Source organism: Elephantulus edwardii, unplaced genomic scaffold (assembly GCF_000299155.1).
Source record: "Elephantulus edwardii isolate Elephantulus edwardi_28Jun2011 unplaced genomic scaffold, EleEdw1.0 scaffold00032, whole genome shotgun sequence".
Classification (NCBI taxonomy): domain Eukaryota; kingdom Metazoa; phylum Chordata; class Mammalia; order Macroscelidea; family Macroscelididae; genus Elephantulus; species Elephantulus edwardii.
This window is the reverse complement of record NW_006399782.1, coordinates 10,067,455-10,077,764: the sequence shown is the minus strand read 5'-3', so window position 1 is coordinate 10,077,764 and position 10,310 is coordinate 10,067,455. Positions and strand designations below refer to the sequence as shown.

The 10,310-nt window shown below is 38.6% G+C and overlaps 1 protein-coding gene across 2 annotated transcripts in view; it reads left to right on the top strand.

The window, feature by feature from the left end:
- STXBP5L (syntaxin binding protein 5-like) overlaps positions 1–10,310 on the top strand; it is a 405,474-nt gene that overhangs the window by 388,023 nt on the left and 7,141 nt on the right. For both annotated transcript variants that reach the window (XM_006884245.1, XM_006884246.1), the window contains 2 exons: positions 7,479–7,644; positions 10,096–10,207. In XM_006884245.1, the coding sequence (XP_006884307.1) occupies positions 7,479–7,644; positions 10,096–10,207 (278 nt within the window). The remainder of the gene's footprint in view (positions 1–7,478; positions 7,645–10,095; positions 10,208–10,310) is intronic.

Sequence of the window (10,310 nt, the reverse complement as noted above, 5' to 3'; positions counted from 1 at the left end):
GTCTGTTCCACAATCAGCCCCCGGCCTAGTTTTCACAGCTGATATTGAGCTTCTCCAGCGGTTCCTTCCACAGATGTAGTCGATCTGATTCCTATGGGAACAAATATAAATCTTTTCAAGTCTGTTGTCCAGGTGGTTGTCCATCAGATTTCTTGGCACAACTTGGTGAGCATATCCAGGGCAATGTCTGTTGAAATATGTCAAGCGGTGTTCCATTCATTCCTGGGGACTTGTTTTTTGCCAATTCTTTCAGAGCCGCCTGAACATCTTCCTTCATCACCACAGGCTCTTGCTCATACATTGTTTCGTGACATTCTTCTGTATCTGCCAATTCCTTTTGCTACAATGATTCTGTATATTCTTTCCATCTTCTTTTTTTTTTCATCTTCTTTTAATGTGTTCTGTGTCATTTCATATTCTGCCCAAAGCATCCTTAAGTATTGCAACTCGAGGCTTCAATTTGTTCTTTAGTTCCTTCAGCTTAAGAAATCCTGAAAAAGTTTCACCCCTTTGATTTTCTGACTCCAGTTCTTTGTACATTTCATTATAATACTTTGCTTCCCATGCTGTCCTTTGAAATCTTCTGTTCAGCTCCTTAATATCTTGATTTCTTCCCTTTGCTTTGGCTTCCCAAGGCTCTAGTGAAATATTTAGCATTTCTTCTGACATCCATTTTGGTCTTTTCTTCATCTTCTGTATTTGCAATGTCTTTTGTACTCTTCCTGGATTATACTCTTGATATCATCCCACGCTCATCTGGTCTTCGCTCATTAGTTAGTGTTCAAGGTCTCAAACTTCTTCCTGAGATGGTTTTGAAATTCAGGTGGGATAGCAGCCTCCAATATGGATCGAAGCTCAACATCAGGGAAACAAAGATTAATTCTCACCACTGGGCCAATTGGCAGCATCAGTATGGACGGTGAAGAGATTGAGATAGTTAACAGTTTTTGTTTACTTGGTTCCACAGTCAACACTCTTGGTAACGGCAGCCAGGAAATCAAGAGACAAATTTCACTGGGAAAGTCAGCTGTGAGGGACCTCTCAAGAGTACTGAAGAGCAATGATGTCAGGCTGGAGACTAAGGTGCACCTAATCCAGGCTATGGTCTTTGCAATTACATGCTATGCATCAGAGAGTTGGACAGTGACTAGGGATGATAGAAAGAGAATTGATGCCTTTGAGCTGTGGTGCTGGAGAATATACCATGTACTGCTAGGAGAACAAACAGGTTTGTCCTGGAGAGGGTGGATTCTGAAGCTTCGTCTGACATACTTTGGGCATGTTGCAAGGAGGGACTGGTCCTTGGAGAGAGACATCATGTTTGGGAGAATGGAGGGACCGCACCGGAGAAGAAGACCCTCAATGAGATGGATCGATTCTGTGATTGGGGTGGTGGGAATGAGTATGTCGGAGATGGCGAGGTTGGCACAGGATAGAGCAGGGTTTAGGGCTCTTGTCTGACATAGGTCGCTATGTGTCACAGGTGACTCGACAGCACATAACAATAACAACTACAATAGACTCACCATCAAATTTTGGTTCCCATGGATTTCATTTTCCTTAGCTTCAGCTTGAATTTGTATATAAGTAGTTGATGGTCTGTTCCACAATCAGCACCTGCCCTAGTTTTTACAGCTGATATTAAGCTTCTTCAGCGATTCTTTCCACAGATGTAATAGATCTGATTCCAATGCATACCATAGTGAATGCAAAATTTCAAGAGGACAAAAATATATGCAGTGGGATAGATCAGGAGTCTGCCAAAATAGCCAGTGTCCATATCTAGCTTTGGCATTCCCTACTCCCCTGCACATCCGTTTTTTTAACAGCCTGCAAGTTATGGATAGTTTTTCTATTTTAAACAGCTGAGAAAACAAAGAAGAATAACATTTTTTTAAATAAATAAAATTTTTATTTTATACTGGTTTACTTACAAAGTTCATATACATTGTTTTTCCACCCTGGATCTTTCCCATTTCCTTTAACAACCTCACCCTCCCTCGAAAGATTAAGATTTTTTAAAATGTGATAATTATATAAAATTCACACTGTAGTGGTTCTAATTTTTTTTTTATCAGAGCTGCACTCATTTGTCTACACCTCCTCTGTGACTTCTTTTCACGGCAGGAGCAAAGCTGTAGCAAGGATCCTGGCACCTACATAGTTTAAAAATGTGACACTCTGACTCAATTATATAAAAGACTTTAAAAAAAAATTTTAAAAAAGAGTGTGGGGAACCCTGGTATAGATGATTATTTCTGAAAGTAGTGTGGTAAAAAAGAGAAGTGAAAGACAGGGAAGTAGTTGAAGAATTAAACTGTCTTGAATCTGTGTGTGAAGAGGAAGATTGTGTGTGTATATGAGTGTGTGTTTAATGTGTGTTTAAATCTAAGCCTAGAGGAATTTAATGGGAAATAAAGTTTTGAAAGGATAAAAATTATAATTTTATATTCTACTCATTCACTTATATAGTTCTGATTCTTTACCTGCTTTTTTTCTTTTTTCCAATCCATTTTTAGATATAATTGATGACAGTCTTTCCAGTCTTTTTTGAAAATGGCATTGATGAAAAATGATGACCGTAACTCCTAGAGATTTGGAAGACAAAAAATGTGTCTTGTCTGTGTGTATCTCACATACGTACTCTACCCTCCTCCAAGTTCCCATGTAGTCACTCAAAATATGTCTTACACTAAAACTAATATTATGTCACAGTTGCTGGTTTAGCTTGATAGTGATTACTTATCCTTTCTTCATTAACTTCTTTTTTTCCCCTCAAACTATCCTATGGATATCTCAGAATTAATTTCTATTTCAATGAATATGAACTAACATTAACATATAAGAGGAGGAAAATATCTTGATAAATAGAAAATATGATGGCAAGAGAGTTTAAAATGCAACAGGAGTTAAAATATCTTAGTCATTAAATATGAAAATGGCTACTTTCATAGTATGTCACAGTTGAAAGACTTTATGAGTTCATAAAGATCATTAAAAATTATATCTGAAAGGGGAGAGATTTCTACTCGGTTTTAATACCATATAAATGATGATTAGGAAATAATATATAGGAACTTTGCTCTGTCTGAATCCAGCTGAGCCCAGCAAGGTGGTGTGCTCCTGACCTTGGTCATCTTCCTGTCTTAAGTATATATATTCCCAAGACCTTTCCAGACCCCTGTAGAATTTAGCTGGCTGCAGCCCAGACTCTCCAAGTCCTAGCTTTCTGAAAGACATCCACATCTAGAAAACCAACCTTGAAAGTAGAAAGGGATTTATTTTTAAAAAACTTTATTATAAGTGGAGTCATGGTGACCCTGTGTGTGTCAGAGTAGTCCTGCGCTCTGTTGGGGGCTTTCGGCTGAAATCATACAAAAGTACATCACTAGAGTTTTTTCCAAGGCACCATTGAATATATTTATGTCCTTGACCTTTAGATTAGTTGTGAATTTGACACCATTTACACAAGAGGCTTATCTGTGTGTAAGTTTCTGCACTAGGTTGAAAGAGCCTATATTAGGCCTTCAGTGAAAAATTGTTAGCAATTTAGTTTTCCCAGTAAATAATAGTTCATGCACAGATTGTTCTATGACATTGGCGGTGCCAACACCTACAGTGTGTCAGCACTTGCTCTGGTTCCTCCTGGGTACCCCACTTCCATTAGTCTAGTTTCCCATATCTACTTGTCTTCTCATCGGCTGAGGTAAAACCTTGCTCTGTCGGTCTTGTATTGTTCTGAGGAGACTATGCTCCACAGAGCATGTTTTAAAATCCTGTCTATTATTTTGCTAGAAGACGGCCTCCATGAATGTCTCCCATTTCAATCAAGTTAGGATGTTTTCCAGGATGATGATTGTCAGAGGTTCCTATCATCTCTTTCCAACCATTTACTGCTGTTGTTAAGTGCCATCAAGTCAAGTATCACTCATAGCGAACCAGTGAACAAAAGCTCTAAACCCTGTTTGCCATCCTCACACTTCCTGACACACAAGAGTCCTTTGTAACAGTTACTGTGTCAGTCACCTGGTTGAGGGTCTTCCTCTCCTTCGCAGACCCTCCACCCTTCCCAGCATCATGTCCTTTTCCAAGGAATAGCACCTCTTAGCAACATGTCCAAAGTATGTGAAGCAAAGCCTCATCAATCTTGCCTCCAAAGAGCACTCCAGCTGCAACCCTCTCCAAGACATATCTATTCGTTTTCTTGGCCGTCCATGGGATGTTCAGTGCCCTTCTCCAAAACTACGGCTCAAAGACATCAATTCTTCTGTCATCCTTATTCATTGTCCAGGTCTTGGATGCATAGCAAGTGATCAGAAAGACTATGGCCTGAATCAGATGAACCCTAGTCCTCAAACTAATTACTCCTCAATAATTTGGAGAGGTCCCTAACTGCAGATTTTCCCAGTGCAATGTATCTTTTTATTTCCTGATAGCTGTTACCAATGATATTAATTGTGGATCCAAGCAAGATGAAGCTGTTGACAGTTTCAACCTCCTCTCCATCCATCATGATGTTGCCTATATTGGTCCAATGGTAAGAATCTTCATTTTCCTGATATCAAGATGCAAGCCATACCAAAGGCTGCATTCCATGATCTGCAACAAGTCCTCCTCACTTTCAGCAAGCAAAGTTGTGTTATCTGCATAATGCAGGTTATTAATTGTCTCCCTCCAATCCTGATGCCACATTCCTCTTCATAGAATCTACCTCCTTGGATAGTTTGCTTAGCATATAGATTGAATAGATATGGAAAGAGGATACAGCCCTGCCACACTCCCTTCTCAATTTTAAACCATGCAGTGTTCCCCAGATCCGTTTGTACTACAGCAACAACCAGTGAATGTGATCTTTTCATTTTAGCCTTGAATTTTACTCTATGTTATCTTCCCTCACTCACGTCTGTTGCAGTCCTGGTCAGAGTGGCCAGTAGAGGCAGCCAGGTGCCATCCACTTCCTCTGCTCTCAAACCAGAGAAGGGCCCCGAATCAATACTTTAGTATTTACTAGTCCTTTGGACTAATTAATCCTTTGAACTAATTGCTTTTTCATTTCTCTTTGCTTCAGCCAAAATGAGCCAATAGTTGCTTCTTAACGGGCTACTTGCAAGCTTTTAAGACTCCAAATTCTACTCACCAGACTAAGATGGGGAACATTTTCTTTATGAACATTTTCCTTATGAACACTGTTTAGCATATGCATTTACTTATGTATCTATTCATAAATCATTATTAGTTTTGACTGCTGTTGTGGGACTGTCTAAGGTACAGCACTTGCCATAGTTGTGCTCTCTCCTTGTGAAACTCTCAGTGTCTCCTTGTGCCATGGGTATGTTGTGTCAGCTTCCCCCATACTGCCTTTTCTTTCACCAGCGTTAGCTCTTGTCTACTCTATAATTAGGAGTTCTAGTGGCCTAGTGGTAAGAAGTTGAGCTGTGTCGTAAAGGCACATGGTTCTGATCTACCAGTTGCTCCTTGAGAGAAGTATGGGCAGTCTCCTCCCGGGTGATTTACTGCCTCTGAAAACCCGCTTGAGGGTTAACTAGGGGTTGGTTCCCACACAACAACAACCATCAGTTAGCACTCCTACTTCCTGGTAACCTTTAAAGAAGACATCTAACTGTGTAAACCTTTACGTTTTCAATCGTGGTCTAGTGTAGTATTTACCCTTTTGTGTGTTGACTCACTTCACACAGCATAATGTGTTCCTTGTTCTTTTTACTGCTTTTGTTTTCTGATTCTTTTATTTATACTCCTCATAACTTCTTTTCTTCTGATCCTCTGACATTTTGTTGCTTTCTTTCTGTCGTTTTAAGCTACGGGGTTAACATATTGATTTGGGGCGCTTTCCTATTTTTTGGTGTATGCACTTGTCATAAATTTACCTCTGAGCACTGTATGTGTTGTGTCATAGGTGTTGCTGTGTTGTACTTTTATTCATTTGATTCTGACAATTTTTACTTAATTTTTTAAAACTACCAACCTTCCTAGCTGTTAACAATTGACGTTTCTTTTTTTCCACGTGAAGTATTACACATGCATTTATGGTGCTAAGTAGATAAAACCCATGAAGAAAGTCAGAACATCCCACTCCCTTGACCCAGTGATTTGACTAAATTGGTCATAGAAATCTACTTAACTGAATTTGTGCAGACTCCATAGCCTCAGGAACTTGGTTATCTGAAAACACTTTAAAGAGCTACCCAATGAAAGTGTAAAGTAAAACGGAATGTGGATCAAATATGTAATCTTAAATTAATCTACTGGGTGGTTAATTGAGCAGATTTTGCAAAAAGAAGGAAAAAATGTATAAAATTAATTTTAATATTTATTCATTGTATCTGAAATATTTCAATGTGCCATCAAATTTAAAAAGCATCTTAAAAAAACATTTTCTTTCATACAAAATCTTTGAAATTCAATGTATAGTTTATACTTACAGCACATCTCAACTTAAACCAGCTGTGTTTCCAAAGGAGATTTCAGATTCTATAAAGTAAGAGTATAGGGCTCAAAGCATATTTATATTGAGTTAGATAAAAGAAATTAGTGCCTTTTGGGGTATCAAATAGACAGCTAGTTTTTTGTTTTGATAGGGGATAATTTTAAATTGTTCTGTATACATAGAATCAATAGGATGGTTTTAACTATAGGTTTTAGGGATTTTTCTTTTTTGGCATTAGTGGCATGATTAAGAAATAATGTGGAAAACTCTCTTCAATAGTTTATTAAACTATTTCTAATGATGTTATCTAAATGACATTCTAGTGAGTACTTAAATAAAATTGTTCACTAGAACCTTAGAAAAAGCAGATAGTTCCTGAGTAGGACATTTCAGAAGGGTTATTCACCTGGATGTGCAAATTCTGATCTGTTACTTATCCATCTTCCCTTGCAGCCGCTGTCTGTATCAATCATGCCCTTGGGGCATGTGCCCTACGTTATATGCCATTTCCATTCCTTGTGTATAGATGGGGTAAAGGAGTGGGGAGCAAAGCCACTCCGTTCCCAAGCACACAGCTGGGCTCACTCATGCTCTGTCGGTGTAAAGCCTCCTCACACTCAGGAGCTTTGTCTTAAATTGAGAAAATCTGCAGTCAGCTTGTTTCTAACTGTAGTATTTCTGCCACAACCCAAGGTTGTAGCAACTCACGAAATGGTATAAAAGGTGTCCCTGAGATTGCTGGCTATTGCATTTAATCTCTCAAGGACATTTGTTAAATATCTGCCTGGATTAAGCGTAGAGAACTAAGTCCACAATTTTTTTGTTCATACGGTTTTATGTGAAACTCTAGTTTATTATTACTGAGCCTTCAAGTAAAATAAAAATAAATATCCATGTTGTTGTTAAGTTATTAGATGTGGTTAAGTCATGTCTGAGATAGTGGTAAAAAGAAATTACTGTTTCTTTGTAAGGATACGCACATTGTTAAAAGCTTCTAACAAATATGAAATATGGATTTTCTTTTTTCATTCAGCCTACCTAGTCTTCGCCCAATGTTGGATGTTAACTACTTACCACTGACAGACATGAGGATAGCACGGACATTTTGCTTTACCAACGAAGGCCAGGCCTTATACCTGGTCTCACCTACTGAGATTCAGCGGTTAACATACAGCCAAGAAATGTGTGACAATCTGCAGGTAGGTCAAGTACATTTATGAAAAAAAGTATTGTGTCAAGTGGTCAAAAGAAAAACTAAGAGAGAGATCGAAGCTGAAATTTCATTGGGTCAAACAATAAATATGCCTTTCCTGGGACATGTTTTGACTATATGTTCTTCACAGTGAAGAACTAACCAAATTTCAGTCATGGTCCTGAGTATTCAGAGAAGTGATAAAAAAGAAAGAGGAAACTAATGTGAAGATCATCAATATTAATAGTTAATCTTTCTGTCATTTTACTACGGTTTTGCCTGTGGAGAATCTTATAAAATTTATAGACTCTTTTAAACATTTTACATATAGTTCAAGAAGTTCATGGACTTTCATTAAGAAATCTTAATTTCCATTAAAGGCCTTATTTGGTAGATATATTTTTAGTGGGATGCAGTTTGATATTTTTCTTTGATCATAGCAGTACGCATACCCTAGAATCAAGATGTTATAAAAACCTGTGTGATATGGCTAGGTAAGAAGGGTCATTTTAAAGAGTATCTTAGAGCATTATCTGATTCAACTTCCCTAATGCCCAAATAAGAAAGCTAAACCTTTCAACATAAAATAGAACTTCTAAGTCTATACTCTGAGTTATTGTATTTTGCCTCCCACCGCTCATCTGTGTGACTCTAGGTGTGTTGTTAGCTTACCCATGTGCTGTATCTAGGAAGGTTATTGTAATAGTTAAATAGGACTTTATGTAAAGTACTGTGTGCAGTACTTAGAACATAGTAAGTGTATATAATTATTATTTGTTATTGTTATTCAACCAGTATGTATTTTATTTTACTTATATATCTAGTACTTGGCTAAACTGTACAAATAGAATAATAAATAAGATAAAAATCCTGACATCAGGGTTAGGGGAGACTGAGAAAGATGGGATAAATAATATTTACTGCATTGAAACTCCTTATGGGTTGTGCCACAGGATTCCTTGACAGAAGCAGAAGCATGTGGAACCCAGAGGTTCAGGAAACTGCCAAGAAAGTGCAGAGTTAGTCATGTGAAAAGATAGTGCTGGAGAATTTGCCCATAAAAGTCCTGAAGGTCCTTAAGGCATCTGGCATTTGTTCTAAGGGAAATAGGAAAATGCTTATAAGTTTTAGCTGATTTATATATTTGTAGGAACAAATTAGCCTGGCTCCACTGGGGCAGTTGGTTTTGAGGAGGCCAGGTTACCGATGGGGAGGACAATTAAGAGTTCCTTTTTTTTAATTCCCATTATGAATGCCAACATTATAAGTGATTTGAAATAGTCAAGAATCCCTAGTATTTATTCTGCAGCGGTTAAAGCACTTAATTGCTAATCAAAAGGTTGATGGTTTGAACTGAGCAGCCTGTTCATGATGGGAAGATGATGTAATCTGTTTCCATAAAGGTGTACAACCTTGACAGCGGCGTGGGGCAGTTCTCTGCTCTGCACAGTCACCGAGAATCAGAATTGGCTTGATCCCGGAGAACGAAGAAAAGTTAGCAGATCAATAGCTATAAATTTGGTGCTCACTTCAGCAGCACAAAGACTAAAACTGGGACAGATATGATTAACATGGTCCCTGCGCACAGGGGGCACGCAAAGTCATGAGACATTCCATATTTTAAAAATACTAGCTATAAATTTGAATTTGAGAGTTGTTAAATACAGAGTAGGGGGCAAGGAGGAATAAATTACATCCTCATTTTGTGGCTATTGGGTGGTGAGTCCATTTCCAGTGATAATGAATTCTGGAGGAAGAACACGGACCTAGTGCACAGACATGGGGAGAGAGGATGATGTGAAGATCCAAAGTGATAATAGGTCCCAGATCTCCTAATTCTTTATATCGGCTCACTCTCCTTTACCTGGAAACCAAGCTAGGAGTGTGGTCATGCATGGCCATCTGTGTAGCTCTGATATACTGTGTGAGGGATGCAGCCCGGGCATCTGCGTTCTAACCAGGTCCGTGGTCCATCTAGGACACACTCAGGCAGTATTGTGAACAATGACAGCCATGCAGTGACTGCTGATACTGAATCACCTACATTGTCTTGAGTGATTTCATCATTTTTCCCCTGATCCAACCTTCTGCATGCCGTCAAGGACTTCCTATTTCATGCTTGCTTCTGGGAAGGAATCTAGATAAGAAAGAGACTATGGGAATGACAAAAGAAATCTAGACTAGTAACCCCTGAACATAGGTAGGACCCGATGATGAGATCATCATAGGAGCTTTCCATGTTTTCAAATTATCAAGAGGTGGGGAAAATGTGAAACCCCTGAAAATTCTAGTATGTTAGTCAAGAAGGAAATGAGCAAAGAGCTGCACAGAACTTAGCATGAAGGAAAAATCATCAAAACAATTTATGGGACACAGAGTCTCCTTTCATGAGGTGCTCCCACATGCCAAAGTGACACCTATCTATTCTTAATTGTGTTTTGCTTTAAATTTGATACAGGACATGCTGGGAGATTTGTTTACTCCTATAGAAACACCAGAAGCTCAAAACAGAGGCTTTCTCAAGGGACTGTTTGGAGGGAGTGGACAAACATTTGACAGAGAAGAGCTCTGTGAGTAACCTTCTGATTGTAAAAATACGTCAGAAAATGAACAGGTGCCTATTCTGGCTCTCAGTCTCCTCCATCTCTTTCTTCCTCTCCTTCCCCTTCCCCC